The sequence below is a fragment of the Perca fluviatilis genome, chromosome 20 (genome assembly GCF_010015445.1).
Source record: "Perca fluviatilis chromosome 20, GENO_Pfluv_1.0, whole genome shotgun sequence".
Classification (NCBI taxonomy): Eukaryota; Metazoa; Chordata; class Actinopteri; order Perciformes; family Percidae; genus Perca; species Perca fluviatilis.
Window position 1 is genome coordinate 19,662,154 of NC_053131.1, and position 23,562 is coordinate 19,685,715.

The 23,562-nt window shown below is 39.7% G+C and overlaps 1 protein-coding gene across 1 annotated transcript; it reads right to left on the minus strand.

Annotated features, from left to right (window-relative positions):
• Nucleotides 1–419: 419 nt before the first annotated feature.
• On the minus strand, nucleotides 420–21,106 carry prkcha (protein kinase C, eta, a). The gene is made up of 14 exons (XM_039785701.1): nucleotides 20,327–21,106; nucleotides 15,215–15,278; nucleotides 13,015–13,168; nucleotides 12,883–12,917; nucleotides 12,715–12,797; nucleotides 12,075–12,204; nucleotides 11,842–11,975; nucleotides 11,600–11,731; nucleotides 10,764–10,937; nucleotides 8,527–8,681; nucleotides 4,748–4,886; nucleotides 3,875–4,063; nucleotides 1,190–1,336; nucleotides 420–1,014 (listed from the first exon to the last, which is right to left on the minus strand). Exons 1-14 carry the CDS (start codon nucleotides 20,675–20,677, stop codon nucleotides 865–867), a joined length of 2,037 nt encoding a protein of 678 aa, XP_039641635.1. The 5' UTR covers nucleotides 20,678–21,106; the 3' UTR covers nucleotides 420–864.
• Nucleotides 21,107–23,562: the final 2,456 nt, after the last annotated feature.

Consider the following 23,562-nt stretch of genomic DNA (forward strand, 5'->3'; position numbering starts at 1 on the left):
CAGAGCTTTAACCTCAGATAAAAATGTTGAATCATCCTCAACATGCTTGGCTGATCAAATGGCATGGAAAACCATTGAGAGGGATGCCAAGTTTTTGTTACAGGGTGTGTTCAATAAATAAATAATACACAATTGCTATTATCTGAAACTGACTGCAGCTACTTAGACAAATCATCCTTGTAAATTTTTACATTTTTCATGTCATTTAGCCAGTATATGTGGGTCTGTGAGTATTTCTTTTTTCCCCCGGGTCACATCATTGAAAAACTATTTCATCTGCTCACTCAGTCCTTCCCGGATTTTAACTGGCAGCTGGACTTTCCTGGGAATTTCTGTCAGGCTGGTTAAAACTGACTCTTGATTTCTTTCTTTCTCTGGACAGTGCTAGAGCAAAAAACAAAGAAACACAAACCATGCCCTTATGCTCCAAAAAGTGCTTTTTTCATTTAAAGTAATTGGAAGCGAACTCATCTAGAGCAAAATGTATAATAAAATTCTGAGGTTGTACAAACTACTTTGTCAAACAAGTTTACAACACACCAACTTGTCAAGTACAGCATTTCCACACAGACACTTGCATGAATGTCTCCCAACCGAGCTGTAACATAGTCAAAACTAAATGTCATTCAAAAGATGATCACATGCCACTTTTTCGGGAATTACAGGAGTGCTTAAGAGTTCATCCGGTGCAGCCCCGGTTCTTGCCGAGCATGTGTATGGCTGATTCCTCGGCACTTTGCACCCTCATGTCTCTGGGGAATGTGACAGCATCATACTGCACGTACCACTGGGAGCTGTCTGAGAAAAAGACACAGACACTGAGAAGAGTGAAAGTGCATGAATGACAGATCAATGAGGAGGCCCTTAGCTCTCCTGCAGTTCAGGGGAGGTGAAGGAGAAGTTACGAAACTCCTCCTGGTTGATGGAAGGGATCAGAGGGTCATCATTGGGCGTGAGGGTGGGCTCTTCTTGAGTAAAATCTGGGTCAAAGTTGTTGACGTCTTCTGGTGTTTTCTGGAGGGGATTAATAAAGAATTATTCATCAGCAGCTGTAACATTTTAGCAAAAAGCAGTGTCGCAGCCACAAGGTAAGACAAAGTCAATCACTGCTTAATGTCTGCTCAGTGTCTTCATTATCATTTATAACACACACTATCATGCTATCAATTAAGTCATTCATGTGACTTACGATCCTGGGCTTGAAGGGTGGCTCCATTTCTCTACGATTCAGCTTCTCCCAATCTATGCCAGTGAAGAAGTTGTGGCTGGTCACAGCGCTGTCGCCACCCTCTGAGGCCACACAGCCCAGACGCCGGGCCGGGTTTTTGGTCAAGAACTGTAAAAACCAAAAGATGGATGAATTTACAGACACTTAAGACTAAATAAGAAAACAATTAAAATCAGGTAATTATCAAGAATAGATAACACATAAGAGCAACAACAACAAACTAGGATTGAACTGTTTGGAATCAGTGAATTTCTGTAGATATTTATGATCTGCACATAATGAGGAAATGTGACATGCTATTCAACTAGATCAGACCAGAATATTTTGGGAGTAATGCCAAACTGGACTCGAGCCAGGATGACATCCAGTCAATCCCCGCCTCCCAACTCACAAAAAAAAAAAAAAAAAACACACACACACCCTGGATTGTATCTGGCGTCTTCTACAATGCTGAAGTTGTAAAGAGTTCAGCCAGGTTCAATAAAGTGTAACTATGGTGTCTTAACTTCCTGGTGTTGTAAACAATAAAACAATAGAACAGTGAATCACCTGTTGAACTCCAACGGTTTCTCTGCCACCAAAGTAGTGGTGGGTGGTAGAGGCCAGAGGGAGAGGTCCAAACAAAACAAACTCTAAATTGAAAAAACTTTGTTTTAACTTGCCTCTGGGAAGAAACTGAAAAAACAAAATTTGTTTTGGACAGCTCTCTCTTGGCCGAGGAGTCTGTGCACACCTAAGGGCTGGCGGTGACATTCAGACTAGGGTACAACAAACTGACGGGCCTCCGTCTCCACAAGACAGTGGCCAGATCAACCCGAAGTCATTGGAAAGCTCAATATGCCATGCGATATCAGCTCCAAACATTATTAACTACCAGAGGCCTAAAAAACACCACAAAACTAAGTTCATAGAGAAAGAGAAAGGAGATTAGAGAGACGTCAAACAAATCGATGCAACAGCTTCTAGTCAGCTTTTGTTGTCAATAAATGCAAGAACACCACATTAATCAACTTGCAGAGACTTGAATCCTGCATCAACATGGGTAACACATCACTGCACTGTTAACATCGGGAAGGGGGGGAAGAAACATTATAGTTTTATGTGTATGCATTCGCATGCAGGGATTTGCTGCTGCAAGCATCACTTTGATGATGTGATTTGTAGGTAATGGGTTAAAACTTTTTTTTTTTTTTTTTTTTTTTTAAACCATCCCATTACATCAGTCTGGACCTTGAAGTGGAAATAACTGAGGATGAGAGACCAGCAGGGGTCAATCAGTTCAGGAGCTCACAGACCACAAAACTTAAGAAAAACTACCGCACGCTGATGCCATCTTTCCATGGCTACACGTCAGCTGTGCCATCCTAGGCACCAGACCAGCCATGTCGGCATTTCTACATGAAGAAGCCATTCGGCACTACACCAGCAGAAACACACAAAGCAATCCAAAATTAATACTAGTGCTAAAACTTTGTGGATTATTCATGGGGCAACTGGCAGAAAATTAATAAATGTATAAACTATTTTGAATTGATTAATCATTTAAGTACTCTATAAAGCATAAATATCAAATATTTGCTGCAATGTGGGGGTGTTTTATATCAGTGTAACTCAAACATATTTGGGTTTTGGAGTGTTTGTTGGACAAAAGAAGCAATTTGAGGACATCACTTTGGGCTCTGAGAAATTGTGATGACATTTTATACTGTTTTCTGATAGTATATAGATTAATGAATAATAAAAAATCAACAATTAAAGTAATTATTTATTTCAGACCTTATTAATAGCTTAATCTGAAAATCAACATCCACTTTATACAAACCACTAAAATAAGTTATTATTAAAAAAGTAATTTTTCTCAACAAACTCAACTGAACTCCATTAACTTGCTTATAGGAAAGAGGAGAACCTTGCAACGGATCAACCTTCAGTATAAATAGTACAGCAGCGTTCAAATCCACTCACACCAACAGAACATGTATCTTTACATAACGTGTGACACTGGCAGCAGTGACACAAATTACCAGGGGAGATCATCGGTCCTGTGCTACCTCAAGCATGTTGGAATAACAACAAAGATAAGAGGAGGAGAACAGTTTGCAAAGAGGGGAGGAGTGGAGGGAGGAAGTGTCGTCATATTTATAGTTTGTGTGCTGTGGCTGGGCAGTGGACCATGCCTTAATATAGTTATGTAGGAGACCCGGGCCAAACAGCTGGCTGCCAGAGCTACATAGGGCTGCCAGTCACTCTGCAGTCAAAGAGAGTCAGTCTGAACGACAACAAATAACAAACCCTGATCACAGAAATCCAGAGCAAAGCTGTTTTAACCTTTGCTGTCTTAATATATCACGAAGGCAGGCTCATGTTACTCTGTCCAGTAATACAGGGAATTGGTCTTCAGTAAATGTTGGTTATTGTTTGTTGCACAAGTCCAGTGAGACATTTCCTCTATCATTAGTTAAGTTTAAAAAAAGCTTCATACACATTTCCTGCAATTGTAGAATGGGAAAAAGTCAGACAGAGGCAACGTGAGGAGGGTAAATGTCTGCCAAAAAGAAAAGACTACAACAACACTTGGCTTTCATCCATTGTTATCTATTATGCAACTTTTGCAGTGGATGAACCACTTTAAAAACACGGACTCACAGCTTTGAGTATATTCACTGCCTCTGCGCTGAGCCAAGACGCATAGACAATTTCTTCATTGAGAATGGATTCAAAGAGGTCATCTTCATTTTCAGCCTCAAAGGGAGCGTGTCCTGACAGCATCTCATACAGTAGCACCCCGAGAGCCCACCAATCAACAGAGGGCCCATAAAGCATCTCCTGCAGGATCTGTGGAAACATGTCACAGCATACCATTAGTTAACCATCACAGCACAGCAAATTTAAAACCACTCCATGAAGTCCAGTTAGTAGACATGTATAGTAGTGTGTTGCCAGTGAGGCTAAACTGAGGAGCAAGTGTTGACTGTTGAGGACAGCAAAGAAGCCTTTCATAAATGCAGACACACATAGTTTTGGTCAGCGAAAAATCTCTCAAATTTGAGAACACAGACCATCTTAATCCCTCATTATGAAAACCAAGCACGTCTGTAAAGGTGCATTCTGATGAGGGGATCAGGGCTTGTCAAGTCAACAGAGCCCTTCACAAGCTGACCTCACAGGTACGCTGACTTCCAGTAAGTCAGGAGGGAGTTTGGAGTGACGGGCAGTGACCACAGTGTTTGTTTATAGTGAGGTGGTGTGAGGGAGAGAGGATGGGACTAGGAACTGCATCATACGAACTCAGACGACCTGGGCTGCAGGAAGCTAAATGTGTTTGAATTTATTTTTAGCTGCAATCTGTTAATGTTAAAAACTAAAATATATAAAAAAGGCACCAAAATATATGAAAATGTCCTGTTTCACAGGTGTGGTGGATAAAGGATCCAAATGTCTGTCATTATTAGTAGATATGGGTCTGAAACTAGGTGTATAAAGTTACAGTATGTTTGTTAAGCACGTGTAGAAACTGACCTCAGGGGCAATGTAATCCGGGGTCCCACAGAAAGTTCCTGTGGCCACGCCTTCAAATATGCCCTCTTTGCACATGCCAAAGTCCGCCAGTTTACAGTGACCGTCTTTGTCAAGAAGAACATTGTCCAATTTTAGATCCCTGAAAGGCAAGACGAACACAGAAAGAAACAGAAAATAAGATATTTGTGGTGGGGCATCGTTATCCAGCAGACTTGAATGGGAAATAGTAACTGCTGGAAAAAAAAAGGTGAAATCAGAATAGCACAAAAGAGATCAGATCTGACCACTTAAGCTTGACTTAGGCTGGCAAGAAGGAAAAAGTGATCTGAATATTTATTCTGAATCCATGCGAGGCTAAACCTGAGATACATGTATTGTTTTTCTTTTTTAGAACATATTCTTACAGCATAGGAAATCAGACATGATCACATGTACTGAGTAAATTAAGTTAGCGTTATACTACTGTTATTATTTTGTTAATGATTAATTATGCAATTTAGGATGGGCTTATGGTGTTGTCATTTATACATATGTTTATTTGGTTTACTGTCTATTTTGTTGACTTGTCTTGAATATTGTAGTTTCTATTTCATCTTTTCTTGATTTTTGTCTGGGTGGCTGGTGATGACAAAGGGGGGGGGGGGTATTCATGTTGCAAGTTGTATGTTTTGTATGTTAAAAAATAAAAACAAAAATTGTTAATCACAAAGAAATTATGCAATTTGGAACACCCAGTTTTTTTGTTATGAATGTGGGTTGTTTTCCTTTTAAGCAAATGTGATTTGTGATTTAACCTCTGAAATTAATAATTTTGTTTTTATTATCAAATTAAAAATTGTATCCCTAAAGGACCTATAGAAGAGCTAGGTGGAAGTACGCCCAGCTACCCTGTTTTACTTTATTCTATCACACTTTTTTTATTACTAAGATTATTAGATTGAAAAAAATGTCATAGTGTTCTGTGTTGTGGAACTGATGAATGACCATATCTGCATAATAATTACTCACTTATAATATATAACCTCCTAAGTCTCCACAAAGCGATTATATAATGTCTTATTATTAATTTAATTGAAAAGAAAATGTATTTTAATATCAGTGGAAGTCTCTTCCCCAGAGCAGTTTGTGCATGTGGGTGCCTGCCTAACCAAACGATGGAAAAGATCTCCTCTGTGTTCATGTCAGCTGGTGCTTTGTCATCTGACAGAGAGCTTAAACTTTCAGAGTGTGAGCTGTGGAGTTGAGCTCTAATTAGGTGATCCAAGTTTAGTCCAAGGTCATTTTACAGAAATTGACTGAAGCTGGATAGGAGATACTATGTAATAGAACAGGGTGATGCTGAGGATAAATTACAACATTTGGGAGATGCATACAACTTTTTAAAAAGGAACAGATTTTTTTTCCCCTGTTTCTTTCAGTAAAATAAATAAATAAAAGAGGATCCTGAGTGATTTTCTCAAACAGGATGACAAATACAAAAAGTTAGACTGTTCATCAAGCAAAACTGGATTTGGTTTGAATAATCTGGTTTGCTCTTTTCCAACGTAAACGTATTGTGTAACAGTGACTCACATATTCAGGGTGACTGTCCTTCTCGCAGTCTTATAGACGGGCCAAAAGAGAGCAACTCTTATGGTTACTTATCAAGACCACTCAGCTGCACAGTACACAGTTTAGAACATGTAAGGGCTTAATACAAATAGAATACCAAAACTGTGGAGGCCAATAAATTTAGTGGGTGTCTGTGATATATAACCAGTTCTGCTATTTCGCAAACATTTTCATGCTCCATAGCCCTTTCCAGTACTATTGGTGAATATATTCCAGTATGAATGTGTCCACTGAGAAATGAATCCCTAACCCTGGCGATTTTACTACCATGCTCTCATCACTGAGCTACACAGGATCACACATCACTATGCAAATAACCCTTTGCAACTAGTGTTATTGTACTCCATCCACCCACCTCAACACACTGGAAAGACAAGTCTGACTTGGACTTTGAACCTCTTTTAATCAGATGTGGGTCAGTCAGACAGTGTGCTATTCAAAATATTGAGGTACTGAACTTTATCACACTACAAGCACAACTAACTGGTTGAAGGAGAGAGTTGCACTAATTTAAAATTTCCAAAGAAGAGAAGAGGAAGTGCTGACAAACACTATGACGCACATACTGTAAGCTTTTCTGACGGAGGTTAGAGAGTAAGAATACATCTGGACAAACTACAATGGCAGTCTGAAATCTATACAAATACACATCAACTTTAGGTTAAACCACTGTGGTTCTAGTCACAATTTAGCAGTGTCTTGTTATACAAGATTAATTAAAAACACTCTTAAAACAAGATTTTGGATAAAGTTATTGGATTTTTTAAATCCATTCTTTTTTAAATATTTTGTTCCCTCCTAATATGATTTGTTCTCTAACATGGTAGAGACAAAAAAATAGACATCACAATACAACACCTCTCTGGCACAGTGCCAACACAACTCAGCCTCACAAAGGCAGTGCTTATTGCAGGTCTTTGTACTGGATTGCAAGACATTGTGCACCCCCTGCAGACTCTCCTCACTAAACGATTGCTGAAAGTCAGCCAGCCTGGGTTCCGAGAATTTGAAATTTAGTCTTCAACAAAACTAGATGTATTTTATATCATGAATAAAATCACATATTTAAACTTCTTTTTCATCTGAGAAGCTTCAAAGCACAGCTTCACATCAAGCTAAGAGAAATATCTCTAGAGAGATATCTAGTAGAAGATGTGCATATTACACAACACAGTGACCAAGGCTACAGCCTTATTTTAAGCAGGCAGCATGAGCTCCGCTCTTCTTACAGTGGCCTGATGTGCAAGCTGCTCTTTGGCTTCTTATTTTTGTTGTAGCATGCAAACTGCGTGTGACCTCTTCAGCTAACAGTCATGCTATGTGGTGCAGGCTGACATAGAACACTTGGAACACTAAATATAACTCAGGATTTAGCTCACATGATGCCCCCTTCCTTATCATCATGCACTGGCAGCGAGTACACTGCTCTGCTACCCTACTCCCTGCAAGTATGCAACAGCATCCTAAAAGGGTTTAAAAGAATATCCTCAAATATCTGATTAAAATCAGAACTTTAAATGATATTAAAAGTGCAGTTCACACAAAATGTAACCATGCTGTTCTAGCAAGCACTCTTTGGCAATTTGTTGTTACACTGTGCTTGTTATTATAGGGTATGGGCCTTGAGGAAAATACAGGTGATAATGAGCTTAAAACTGAACATTTGGATGTACAGCCGAGTCACTGGCTGCAACACGCTACGCTGCAAGAGCTGCTTGGAGAATTTTAATGGGAAAAAAAATAATTAAGGGATGATACTAGTTTTGAGAGGAGGCTGAGATGATGATAAAACCACAAGGGCAAACTCAGAATATGATTGATGGCTTCAAAAACTGCACTGATGTTGATCAAATAGGAAGTGAGGAAATAATGGCTGAATAAACACAGTTAACACATCCATCTTAAAAGGGTATTCCATAGATTTTGTATTTTACTTTCAATAAAGTTGGACAATTCGCCAAAGCCAGACAAGTAAACTGAAATTAATTCGTAAACAACAATATTACATTCTTTACTTACATTCTAACTACTATTTTAGGACTCATTTTAGGACTCCGGAGACTTACTTCAGTAGACTATTACATAAAGCTTTGGAGACCTTTCTGTGCACAAATATGTTCTACTCTATTTGGCACAGCAAAGACCATTATTATTCGTGTTGCTCAGACCTGTAGATGATGCCTTTGCTATGCAGGAACATGAGAGCGGAGGTGATCTCTGCTGTGTAGAAACGTGCTCTCGGCTCTTCAAACTTCCTGGATTTCTGAATGTGGAACATAAGATCGCCACCATTCACAAACTCCATCACAAAGAAGAGACGGTCCTGCAAAAGGAAGCAAGGAGATGACAATTACACATGTGCACAGACCACACAAGCCTCACAGAGGCTCCCATGTTATTATACTCCAAAAACCCATGACCATGGACATGCTGAGATTGCTTCAAGGAGGATACCTGTCCACTTCTCATAAATTTCACATGACTGTTTAATGGATTCCTGTGCAACTAACCGAAGTTGAAAGTCAGCAGGGCAAAAGAAATACTGATCAAACCCATAAATCTTTCTCTCTCATTACCGGCTATGGTTGAGATGTGATCTAGAAAATGAGAGCCTAGAGGGGGAAAAAAACATGGCAGGAGAATGTGATGTGCAGATCTTCTTACAAAGCTTCCTGAAGTGATCAGGACAATCAGCCACAGCTGACTCTGTTTAACTGCTCTGTGGTTTAGAGTAGTCTTGTATTTACCCTGAGATGTATACTGTTTAATAAGAATGTGCTGCACAAGTAAAGCAGGCAACACTATGTGTGTGGCATAGCTGTAAATGGATTCACAGCCAATGGATTTCCAAAGTTTACTCATTTATTTTGCAAGACTTTCTCTAAATCTCGGTGAACTTGATGAGCTAGATGTCTGGCGATGCAAGATTAGATTTAATTTACTGTTAAATGTTTATGATGAGCATCTGATGATTAATTGCCCTGTTGAATGACAATTTTACAAAGACAGCATTTGAAAAAACGTGCCCACTCCCCTTCCCCACAGCCGCTTTCCATACCTACTCACGTTTCAAAAATCACACTGGAGAAAAGTTTGTAATTGATGCAAAATTGCTCTTTAAATAGTCAACATGTAATAATTCTTATAATAGCAAAATGTAAAAAACTGAAACATTTCTACACACAAGGGTGTAAGATTGTATCAAAGTGCTTTCCGGAGAAAATGTCAAGTAATTTATAATGATGACCTGCTAAGGAAAAGGGATGACGAGACACCTTAAAAAAGGTGAAAGGTGCAGTGGTGGAACAAAGGCTATTCTTTGATTATATGTGGGTTTGAATGGGTCAGGGGAACAGTGTCATTGAGTCAATACTTCACTTCGTGCTGCTCTATTTTAATCCAAAGTGAAGTGGGTCAGTGGCGGTTAAAACAACGAAAGCAGATTAGAAGTGTCCTGTCTGTGCAGGAAGAACAGCTCTGCCAGCTGAGCTTCATTCACTCCCTTACACCCTCTCAGGCACAACATTGGAAAACCGCTGCCACCTGCTGACCACTGTACGCATTATAATGCTGTGTACCAATTCTACACTACATATTAACTGTATACACTACAGTGTGTCTAACTGTGCCATTTTTGTGGTCAGTAAACAAAAGACATCAACGTCCTTAGCCATTTTGTACTAAGAGGAAACTAAAGCAATATGTGAAGGTCCAGGTTAATAGACCTGACAACAGTGTGAGGAGTATGCCACATGCCAAACTAGACCTGTGTACTGTGGCGCTTAGAAAAAATTATCTAAAAGGATATTAAGACTTATAAGACATCACTGTAAAAACATAGAAGAGAACTGTCAATTATTATCACACAGTGTTTTTATATTGTTGTGATTCTGAAAAATAGTGGTATTAGTAAAGTGGTATTTTGAAAAGTAACATGCCAATAGCTGCAAGCACATGCACTTTAACTTGTCACTTTAAGGACATGAGCCACATGGTTGCACTACTGTATTGATCGTGTATTGTAATTTTGGCAGTGTGTTTTTGTGTGTTTGTGATTATATGGTTTGTTGTTGAGCGCACCGAAACAAAATCCAAATCAACTGTGGTGGATATGGCAGTAAGTTATTTAATCTTGAATAATGCAAGGTATTTAAACTGGGTAATGCCTTTCATGTTTTTAAATGATCATTACAAGGTGCTTGTTTGCAAGTTAACTACAATCAAAATACCTGAAAGAAAAAAGAAGAAAAATACTGCATATTATTTCAAAGATGCAGCGCAGCCTCATCTTGAGCAATACAGGATGGGAAGGCATACATCCAAGAATGTTCCAAAAACAGTATAGAGAGTTTCACACTCTTAGTTTGCAATGTGCTTGTGCATGTGTGAGTGTATCTCTACTGACCGGCGTCTGGAAGCAGCAGAACAACTGTGTGAGGTAGGGGTGACAGCCGGCCAGTGACAGCACCCTCTTTTCAGTCATGGTACACTCAACATCATCGTCCTGCAAAATGATGTCCTTCTTCAACACCTTGACTGCGAAAACCCGATCTTTGCCATTAAGTCTCGCCAGCATCACCTGCAGAAACAACATACACAGAGTATGATAGATTTCACAGGTTTTTCCAAATTCAGCCTCACTTAAATACAAATCAGAATAGATGAGGTTTATCTTTTTAAGCAAATGTATTCTAGTGATGAAAATGCTAACTGATATGCTTCATGTTACAAAATCTTTTGAAAATAGTTATTAAATAATTGTTTTGTTTTTTTAAAGATTGTTTGTAGGGCTTTTTTATTTAATTAGATAGTTATAGACAGGAAAGGGGGACAGAGATAGAGGGGATGACACGCAGCAAAGGGCCACAGGTCGGATTGGAACCCCGGGCTGCTGCCAAGTACTCAGCCTACATGGGGCACACACTCTATTGGGTGAGCTAGGGGTCGCCCCAGTCATGAAATATTTCTGAATTAAATGCCTCTTCACGGTTTACTCCTCGACGCAGCGGCTGCGGGTTAGACTCCGACCTGCGGCCCTTTGCTGCATGTCATTCCCCCCTCTCTCTCCCCTTTCAAGTCTAAGCTGTCCTATCAAATAAAGGCCTAAAATGCCCCCAAAAAATAATTATTTAAATGCCTGTTCACCATATTCTGACATTCTACTATTTTCCTTGTTGTTCACCTAGGTTAATCACTTCATTACACAGAGCATTTCTCATCATCCTCTCTCATCATTCCCACCTTGCCAAAACTGCCCTTGCCAAGGACTTGAAGGAACGTGAAGTCTGAGATGCCCAGTCGAGGGGTCTGCTGCTGAGTGTCCGTACTCTCCCTCCTTTCAGTGGGCGCCCTCATCTGACCTGTACCTTTGGCCTGTCAGTGAAAAAATAATAAATAAAACACCACTAAGATCTGTCTTATTAAAGCAGCTTTTGAGTAATATTAACACAGATTTGACTTGTTCTGTATTTAAGCCTTTGTACCACTGAGTTGCGTTTAGAGAGTCCTCCAGCCTGCAGACCCATCTCTGCAAGCTTATTGGCCAGTTCCACACTGTTGACCCCACAGTTGGGAGCGACGTTGCCTCTGCACCTGATATGAACGTTCATTTTACAGACTGAAGAGAGAAACCACACAGAGAGGAGCACTCAATAAAAGACAAATGAGGACATTTGAGATCCTGATTTTGAGAGACAAATGTGTACACAGGTCTCACTTTTGCAGTGCAGCCCCTGCCTGACTATTCCCCACAGCAGTGAGCCACAGTGGTCACAGAAGGTGGGCGACTTGTAGTTGTGGATGTTGAACTTGTGAGGGACGTTGATGCTGAAGCCTTGGTTTGTGGGCTGTGAAGAGAAGACATACTGTAAACTATGTATGTTCAACCACACATGAACATATTCTAAGTATGTTTAATATTTTGTTCCTATTTTTGTCATGGGGGGGCACATTCTTTCTGTTTATTGCTGCATTTGCTTTTCTCTGAATTTCCCAAAGGAAGAGAAACTTGTAATGCTCAGCAAAATATAGTAAGACAGAGCAAAAATGACATGTTCAAATGCTAAAACAAGCATAGATGTATTTATAGAAACGTGAAAATGCAACAAGCATGCGTGGAGAAGTATAGTGTTCTGGCTCAGTGACCAGCTCAACACAGAAACAGGAACCTGTACAGTCTGCTGATCACTGCAGGTGTTAATCAGAGGTGTGTGTGCGTGTGTGTGTGTGTGTTAACGGATTACTTTGTTTTTGATCTGATGATCTGTAGTGACAAGAAATCCTGCTGTCCTAACAGCATTTTGATACCGCGTACAGAAGGAGTGTTGTGTCTTATCTGACAGTAAAACTGTTATTACCTGTTCTTTTTCTGTCTTCTTCATGCGTGGACACACAGTGACGACGTGCTGGTGGCATCGTTTGTGAACCACACAGGTACACACTGGAGAAAACAACCGCTCAATGTCAAACTCATAACTTATGTCTGTAAGTAACTGTGGCAGAAACAGAAAATAAGGTCTGCTCACCTTGGCACTGGTACCCCTGCTTTCCAAAAACACCCCTATGAACAGAGAAAGAGACTAAATCAGATCCAGTTTACAGTCCACACAGATACTACGTGCAGGCTGCAGTGGTTCGCCTTTGCTTGACTTTCTCACCAGATGAACTCTCTGCAGTGGAAACAGAAGGTGGGTTGACGGAGAAAAGTAGACATGAACTTGTGTCCGTTGACCTGGTGGATCCTCCGTCTCACGGCCCCCTGTCGCTTCCTTGTAAACTGCTTAAAGGTCTTTTCTTTCACTATGGCCTCATCTGACAGAAAAGCAAAACGTCAAACAAAATGATGCAATGAGTCAGAAATCCATAGACTAATTCCTAGACCCAATACTGTACCATAAGAGCTACGGTTTTAAAAAACATAAATATGTAGAATGGATAACTTTTCATGTTGCGGGATTTCTTTAAAGCAGCTTTAATTAATATCTCTATATTAACAATGGATCACATCACTACTTGTGAAAGGGGGTCACTTGTTGTGACAAACCCACAAAGAATTATTCTCACCTGACTCTAAAAAGCTCGATGACATCTTTTAGGTCATCTTTTTGGTTCGCTCTCATTGCGACATTTTCAGCCACAACAGGTAACTGTTTTCAGCTATGTTTTCACCGTGCACTACCTGCTCAGCACTGAACAGTAGCCGTCACATTTAGCAACCAGCTGGGGAACGGTGGAGCACTAAGCAGCTAAAGGGCTAGATAGTTCCCACAGGCATTGTGTGTAGAGCTCTGAATGACAATTACAGTACTATTTGCTCCATATTTGCTGGAGGTTTAAATAGGCAGCTGTTGGTTAACAAGTTCGACCACTTCAACTTAAAATATTCTGAATCCAGAAAAACAATTTTGTTTTGTGTGACATAAAAATTACTTAGGACAACATTAAACACCTAAAAACAGGAAAGATCTTCCCATTTCAAAAGCTGGGACAAACAAATGTTTGGCATGCTTGCTTGATAAATGACTAAACAGCAAATCAATGATGGAAATTGTTGCTAGTGAATTTTCATTTGCTCAATAAACCAATAATTTAACTAATTATTTCAGAATGATGTTAATTAATATTGTATTGTGCAAATGTATGTGCATATCTTTATACCTTTGTGCACAACTGCGTGGCTTGGCTCTATATGTTCTAGCTAGATGTACGCGTAGTGGAACTATTTGTGAGATGAAAACCACACATGCATTACGGAAACATGTTTGCTGAGCCCCCGCCATCCCCCTGCAAACAGATCTTTTTGTGGTAGAAGTGTGAAGAGAGGGCTTTACATTATTTACACAGTGCTTTTGTACACTGAAAACCTCCATCATATGCCCAACTACTTAGTTTTTCTCTGTAAAAGGTTGATAGTCTATCGTATCGGATAGACAGATTCATTTGTAGCATCGCACTCTGAAAATATCCAGTAGTACAAGTTCTGTACTTAAGTACAAATCTGAGGTACTTGTTCTTCACTTGAGTGAATTGTGATGTTTGCTAGTAGTATTGTGACAGTATGGTGCTTTTCTGGAAAAGAAATATTCCAGTAGACTCCGCGGAGGTCAAGAGGGGTAAAAACAAAACAAAATACGAGGCCATTTCAAAGAAGTGTGCAAGGAGCTTTTGAAAGTTTAGTTTAATAATATACATATATAATAAAACTTAACCTACTCAAATCGTAAAAAGAGCAATATTTAAAAACAAAAAAGATCAATCTTTGAAAATGTTCCGCTAGTTTCCAACAGTGGGAAAGAAACTGAAACAATGTTAATATTTTGTCATGTATTTTATAGGTAAATTAAATATTAGTGTTTCATAAGGTTTGCAGGCAATAAAGCATGGTGGCAGCAGATAATAAAAAAGGGAACTTTACGGAGGCCAAGTAATCACTAGCTAAGCAGACTTCTGCTTCAAAAAACCTGCAAGGTCACTTCCTTAAGTCGTCTTATTTAAATTGTTACATCTCATTGGTTAAAAGATCACGTACATATCTAAGCAACAGATGTCCTCAATGTTGACGTCCTCTGACGTCTGAAGAAAGCAAACATACCTCTCATCACAGGAGTCTCTAGACCGAGCATACCTGACACATACTTACCTACTCACACACCTATTCTCAGAGGCTCTATTATTACACAGTTGCACTTTGGGTATTTAATAGCTCACAGATAATTATTCAAAACAGTTTGCAGTGTTTCAGACTGGAAAAGACAGGAGAGTGACTGAGTTGGCATAAGGGTGTGAAAAAGAAACAGAGGAGGAGTGCGAGAGCGATGTTTCTCCAGTACTGGGCTGCATCGACAGTAGCAGCCTTACCATCAGTGAAGGATCCAGTGAGCGTAATATGAATGTAAACCTTGCCCTCTGGCTCCAAGTCCATCTGTAGACACACAAACAAACAATTACATTTCTGCATACTCAAAATAGCAGAAACAGTACGGACAGATATTAAGATTAACTACAATTGAGCAAGACAACTTTATTATAAAAAAAATATGTAACCCAAGCTAACATATATTAAACAAAAAGGAAATCAGATATATGGCACATTCAATGCTTCTATTATTAAACTAAGAGGTTTTGGTGCTTGAGTTACAATAACGGAGTTAAAACAGGCCTATGAGATGGTATCTGACATTTAAGCATCAGTCCTTCAGCTCTGGTATGACAAAAATGGAGCTACGTAACGTCATATTCTTGCATTCTTCAGAGTGTATGTAATGTCGGGGGACTTCGAACATGGTGGCAGAAAGACAACAAAACAGGTCTGGCAGGATGGCCTGGTTGCAGAGGTTGTGGTGACCTGATGCTAAGCTATGAGTAATGACTTACAAATGTCTGAATATGCATTAAAAAGCTCTACACATACAGAAGAGGCTAGAGATGGATCGCAACGGGCAGACAGAACAAGATACTTCCTGTGGCAACCACTGAGTGGAAACTTAGGTCACTGTACTCTAAAATAAAGATATATTTTTGTTACCCAAAAAAAAAATCCACAAAACAGTGACACATTAGGTGTCAATTGTGGCCACTCAGTTTGCCGTTTATTGTAAAACTTTCTTTTTTTTTTTTTTTTTGGTTACCTGCTCATATCTTGTTCTCATATCTTGTTTCATTCTACTGTCTAGACAGTAACTGTGTCTTGTTCACTGTGATGCTATTTTGGTATTTTCCTTTTTGCTTTCTCTGGCCCCCTCTCAAGAAGAACTAAAGAGCTACAATGCATTTCTAAAATGTCTCTCTTCTCTGATAAAACAGCTCAGCTGAACAAATAGAATATGTTCCCGTTTCAAGGCTTTCTTAAAACCATATGTACATATCCATATAAACGTATAGAGTTATTGATTGTTGTCAAAGTCTGATATTGGCTATTGGCTATTGGCTTTGGCTTGACTTAATGTAATGCACAGAATGAAGACTGTGAATTTTGTCCCCCATTTCTTCAAATTTCTAAATACAGGAGGAACAATTAAGCGGCTAATAACCATTTCAATGTGCATACAGGCATATCGGCATTGTTTTAGGACATACAGAAAAAGATGTGAACTTATCCATTAAGGTGGAGCAGATGACTATCTGATCTAAAATACAGCAGATGTGGGTGAAGGCAGCATGATGCAGAACACTTAATGCTGTATCACAAAGGAGGAAGTTCTTTTTTTTTCTCCTTTTTTTAACAGGGGATGGGGTCCGTTTCAGTCGAGCAAGCAGTACTGTACACTTTGCTGGAAAATGTTGAGGGGCCATATTTAACCCACTTTCAGTTTCAATGCTCCTCAGAAGGACTTGATTATGCATACTTAAAGCTTGATAAACAACTCCAACAGTACAGATACCACAATAATGATTATGGTCGACATACTGCAAAATTACAGAGTTCAAAAGAATGAGTCAAAGATGTCACAATGTAGTATTAAGAAGAGGTGGGAGGCAAAGGAAACTGGCCTCATGTGTCTAAATGGCATATGGTGACTGTCTCAGACAGATATCAATGCTGACAATAATTTCAAGTTAAAAAGTGTTGAGTAACTAAGAGATTCAGTATTTTGTGGGGTTTAAGTGCATCAAACAGGACTGTGTGCACAGAAGGGAGGAAAATAGAAATTTGGATAAGAGCCAATAGACAGTGAGTATTTTCACAGTGAGCCCTCGAGCGCTGATCAGATAGAGGGAAGAACGCTGTGATAAGCAGCAGTGTGGGCGTGTGAAGGCTTGTTCCTCAGTCTCTGCTGCCCCACACATGTGAAACAAACTATTTCAGCACTTCTACTGTGAAACAAAGCACAAAAAGATCTAGTGGATAACAACTTCAAGCTCATGTCTTGAAATGAGAAAGCCAACTAATTACTTCTAAAACGGTGAGCCTAGCTCCACTTTCACACCACCTCCCCTCAGCGTTTAGGGGTCGTGGTGAAGATGTGTGCTAAGCTGGCTCTAATGTATTTTTTTTTTTATTCATAATTGATTTGGCACTCATCCTGCTCAAATAAACATCAATACCTACTTTTCTTACATAAGTATATGCATTTCACACATTTTAAATGTATGTAAATTTTAGAGGGGGAAAGATTTGCTTTGTTGTTTTGCAAAGTATAATTATAGCGCATTGTCGTGAATGTTCTTAAGTGCACCTGACTTGCTTGTTTGTTTGTTGAAGTACTTGTGGAGTTATGTTGACAATTCAATGAATGCAGAGGTTTAAAATGTATATAAATGCCTCATCTCTCAAACACCATGTCACTGTGACTTTGCCACACTGTACTGCAAGTGTAAGTGTTTGGATGGTCAGAGATGTGTGGTGGTGGGAAATTACATTTTGTAAATCATTTCTACAATGCTACAATGTTACTAACTTAGGTACAAAGAAAGCTGTGGTACTGAGACATTTGTCTTCGGTACACAATGTTGTATGTTTTTATGTGTTTTTTTATATTACGCATACTTTATTGTAAGGTTCTTACTGGCACAGGATGCTGAGTTTATTTACTTCTGATCCAACTGGTTGGACCAGTCATTTATCAACTGGTCCAACAGAGGAGCACCTTCTCTAAGAGGCTCCGACAGCTTTGATGTCACACGGACCGCTACAAGAAATCTTTCCTACCACAGGCAATTAAACTTTTTAACACTTCATCACTGAAGTGTTAGATAAGACTCATAGACATCACAATCACAACTGCACTAAGTGCAACTTGCACAATAGGTTTATCTTCATCAATACTAGTTAAGTAGTTGTACATTTTTATTCCCAACTTGTATATATTTTAAATAATTTGTTTTTGTATTCTATCCTATTATTATTTCATGTATATTCTGTATGTGTGCTGTGTGTCTGATATTTTGCTGCTGTAACACTGTAATTTCCCATTTTTGGGATCAATAAAAATCTATCTATCTATCTATCTATCTATCTATCTATCTATCTATCTATCTATCTATCTATCTATATTTCTTTGTAAAGTTATTTCACTGGTGAAATTAAGTGTTTTGCTTCATAGTATAAACTCACTGGGTGATTTAATTAACTGAAGGTTTAGACAAATAGCAAAACAGAAAAACATGCTCAATTGACAAAAGCTGTATTGGGATGAAGGAGAATATGTCTGCATGTGATGAGAGTGTTGTGGTACGTAGTCGATAGCACCTCAGCCTGTTCCAGGCCGAGACAGCTCAGGTTACATTCACCAACAGTGGTTTATAGTCCTATAGGGATGAAAATAGGCAAGAAGAGAGAAACTCCAGTTTGAAGGAGCAGTTTTATCTTAAAAAAATTGAGACTAATGTGATCTTTAACATTAGGCATTTAATCTGAGCTTTGAGGAGGTCCATTTTCTTCAAGTGTGCATTAGGAAGGCAAAGTGTGGGTGTTTTTAGCACCATACATTTGTAAGTACAGGCAGGTCAAATGCTGTGCAGGGCAGGCAGGGGCAATGTGCATCTGTTTGTGCACTCTGCATAAGCAGAATTAACACCTCGCCACAGCAGCAGCGTGTGTGGTAGCAGACCACAGTTGTCTATGATCACAGTAAAAGCTATTGAGCCAATGAGTGCATGACATGAACGGTCCCTGTCCAGTGCATTTTGCCAAAACTGAAATACGAAGCCTGTGCACATGTGGAAATGTTGATGTTTTCGGGCAGAAAAAACGGCAATGTTACCTACAGTGACAGTAAAACATGTAGTGGACATCGCCCTGAGCTACATAACATTTTGTTTTCTGAACCGGCTCTCAAATACTGTTCAGCATGTGCCAAAGCTCTCATGGGAAAAACTACAATATATTCTTGTATATAAAAGAGTACCTGTGATGTTCCAAAATGAGTATGCAAAGCTTTTAAGACTATTGACGTTTTTTATGTTGACTTTTTAATCTAAATCTATCTATGGGAACAACATACGGTATTCGTCGAGAAGTACATGGGGAAATACTATTAATATATTCATGGGTGGATTTTGAGACAATAGGTGCCTTTACCAGAAAATACCCGAAAAGAAATATATAATAAAGTATCACATTGGATTGAGTAAGTGTTTAAGGCCTCCCCTGACTCATTAAGCCCTTAGGATTGTGGCCAGTAGGCCAATTTGGTAATTCATCCATGGATCTATTGGTTCTTACTGTCAAGACTGGATTACCATCAGGGCAAAGTGGGCCACTTGTCAAGGTCCCCTGACCCAAGGGGCCCCAAAATTCTTCGTCACTTTCTTTCACATATCTTTTGTATTGCTAGTGTGCTCACATAGGACATTTTTCTCAATTAAGTTGTTTTTAAAATAATAGCACAAGTTATTTTGTATTGTTAGCATATAAGTACCGATTGGTGTCTGGATATCTGATATGGGTGGGCGGATCAATACTATTAATAAGCTATATTCTGGGATGGCCTTATACTCCACGTACAGCTTTGGTTCAGAGTTGCACCAGGGTGATCGGACCCCGTATAACTGCTTGTAGATCTAGTTTACTGTCTGTTCTGTTTTAATCAGTGGTGGAAGAACTATTCAGATCGTGTAGCCAAGTAAAAGTAACAATACGACAGTGTAAATGTACAGTACCAAGTAAAAGTCCTGTATTAAAAATCTTACTTGAGCAAAAGTACATTATGTATTAGCATCAAAATATACTTTAGGTACCAAAAGTAAAAGTACTCATCATGCAGAATGGCACATCTCACATTAGGCTTACATCTGAATCTGTAAAGTAACTAAAACTCATAAATAAATGCATGTATGTAATAGACTGAAACCAAATGTTATGGTATTTCCCACTTCTATCCTCTTGGCATGGATAGTGGGGTGGGGATTGTGGGTCAAGAGGGACCCAATGGTAAATGTGTCCCCCAGGGTGGGGAACATAACTAGGGTAATGAGAATTGGAAAACATGTTTACATAGCCTACTCTTGGTAGGTTTACTTTTTACTCACCCATCCCTCGAAAGTCTCTTCTGTGTTGGAGGTTTTGATGAGGTCCTCAAACTGAATGATGCAGTTGGCCACAAAGTCATCATATCCGATTGGAGTGTCGTGGAAAACTGCCATCTCGATTTGTTTCCCATCGTTCACGTTGAGGCAGAACTCCTCGTTGAACGTCGGCGTGTTGGTTTTCTGTTTGGTGAGAGTTTGTCCAATTTTGAAGTCGTCCACCTTCACCACCATGTACGGGTCCAGGGCTGGAGAAGCTTTGTTGAAGATGACAGAGTGGCGGAGGGAGAAGGTTGTCGGTTTCAGGTCCACCGCCTCGCCGATCCGGAGCTTCAGATAACCATTAAACTTCATGTTTATTAAGCTTGTTTAGCCTCACGCGGGAAGTAAAAAGCACTCACGAAGCGAAAAAAAATAAAACGAGAAAAACATTCACGCCCACTTCATATCAACACTGACCAACAAAAAGGCTGCAACGTTAATGCATTCATAGTTAAAATGACATTCTAATTTGATGTCTACGTTCAGTTACATTCATCCCCACAGTCTCCTGCCTCGCAGCACATACATTACTGTAGGCCTACTGTCAGCCCCCACAACGCTCCACTGGCTCGATGTGTGAAGCTGTTTTAAGAAGTGTAGTTTCAGTAAGGAAGCCACAACATAGACATGTCAACGAGGAGGCATAAGTTCCGCATTACTTGTCACAGAGCGCGCACCATGGATGTTTATGAACTCCGCGCACACAAGCACACACACACAACCTGCTGTTGGTTTGGAATGTCACATGGTTGAATTTGTAGTTCTTCAAGAGAAAGAGGAATCTGGTACTACGCTGGCCATGATGCATCACTCTGTTCACTGAAGGTGTCGTGACGCTCACCTGTCCTGTGCTGAGTGGAGAAAATACCGCCACCAAGAGGCTGTTATAGTGGCCTGCATGACACAACAACACGTTTCTTTTTTTTTAAGCCTGACCTATTTTGAGGGATGTTATCCCAAGGCTGAATTTATTTATAAACAATTAAATAATGCATAACATTTGTGTTTCTCCCCCAGGTGGTTGCAGATGGGACTTCACATCCATGTTGGAAATTACAGGGAAATAAATCATACTGTTGGGGGACTCAAAAAAGGGTTTAAAGAAATGGTTAAAATTGGAGCAGCTGTGGGTGGCAAAAAAGAAGATTTGGCTACGGCTCTGCTGAGAATGCAGCCTCAACAGGATTCTCATCTGGGCTGTCAAATGAAATGCTGTGAGACAGTGGCCAATCACAAATTTAGAAAAACCCTTGATGGTTTTGATTTGTGCTGACATAATTTATCAAACTAATTAGTTGGTCAATCATTAGAAAAGTAATCATTTAAGTCATTTAATTATCAAACAAAAATGTTGAGCATAAATTAGTTCCAGCTTTTCAGATGTGAGGGTTTGCTGCTGTTGTCTGGCTGTTGGTCAGACAAAACAAGTGTTTTGTTTGGTTCTGGGGACAATGTGATGGACATTGCCCCCCAACATTTAATTGACCAAAAGATTAATTAATTACTTGAGAAAAGCAAATAAAGAAAAAAGAAAAATAAATCCTGTAAAATATAAGTAAGTAAGTAAGTAAGTAAAATATACTTATTTGAAATGGATTCATTCCCTTGTTCATGTTCTTCACAGTGCTTTCCCTTTCTCTTTTCTTCTTTGAATGCCATTCTCTCTGTGTGTCTCTGTCTCTGAGATTGCTGTGCCTGCTCTATCCATAAATGCCATGATCAAAGTCTCCACTTTATAGGTGTTAGACTTGACCTCTCACCCCACTCTGCCAAATGGCAGTGCTCCACATCTCTCTGCTCCAGCTGTTATAAATAAAGAGCCTGGGTCCCAGATCTTACACATCCCTGGGATACAGACTGTCTTGTAAACAACATCTCAGACATGAACTTACTGAGCAGAGAAGATCCTAATGATAAAGCAGGCAGATAGCAGATTGCCTTGGTGCAGGAGTGTGAATACACTAACAGCTATCAGCAGCAAATCCTTGACATTTTCTGTTGGGCCTGATGGGTTAAAGTGGAACATTTACAAGCACCTAAAATCTGTGCTGAAGTTCACCTCGAGCAACAAGAGTCAATATGTTAGTGTATATTATATAGTGCACTCACACAGCATACATCATTTGTGTGGTGTAACATCTTAGAGTCAAGTTACTTTAATGGTATTTTTGTGCCTGGACAATAAGGGAAAGGTCATAAGTTGTGAGTGGTGAGTATACCGCTTCTCAGTGAAGCTCAGTTTGAGTATGAAGATATTTCGTTAAGTGTCACATTGTCCAGCAGATGGCAGAATAAGACTGCCAAATAATTTTTCCAACCCTCTTCTTCGTCCCTGCTTGCCTCTGTCTTATGATGAAGCCACTTTAAAAATATGTTTATTTTACTTCCTCTCTCGCTTGTTTTACACCGGAGCCAGAGCTGGCATTTTTACGGTCCAGGGTGATTTGTTTTGTTTCTTTGTTCTACCTGCAGTCCCCCTCTTATTTTCTCCCTCTGTCTGTCAACTCTGTGGCCCTCCATCCCTTCGGCCTCCTTCCAGTCTAACTCGCTCTCTCTGGAAGTAGTTGTCATGACCAAATCTTGAATTATGCACCCATGGGAGAAGTCTGCAACTACACATTACTCTAGACACCTAAATGAGAACACTTTTGGGCTACATGTGTACATGTACACACACAAGACACATGCATGCCTTAGACACGCACACACACGCATTAATACATTGAATACATATAAAACTTCTGATGTATCTCCTCAAGATTCCAACATTGTATTGCACACAAGCACAAGGCCAGCTACCAAAAGCCTCCCATATTTTAGAGCAGACTGATTCTCTGTATACAACTTAACTTTAGCCACCTGTAAAGTTTTCACATTCCCTTCGCAGTCTGTGCTCCAATTCATGTCAGTGTAACCCAGGACAGCTCAATCCTCTGGCTCCCTGCCCAGGTATACCCTATAGCTGCAGCTAATGAACCATAGCATTGGTGCCAAACAGAGCAGCAGGGAAACAAGAGTATGACCCAGGTATGGCGAAGCCCATTCCCAAGTCTTTTGACCCCGGTGAGAGAAATCCTGCGGGGCCAGTATACACCCCACCACGCCTCCTGCACCACCACAAACTCAATTACATCCATCAGTCACTGGGTTGCAGTAGAACTAACCTCCGTCCTACAGCCACAAGACCCCAGCCTCTC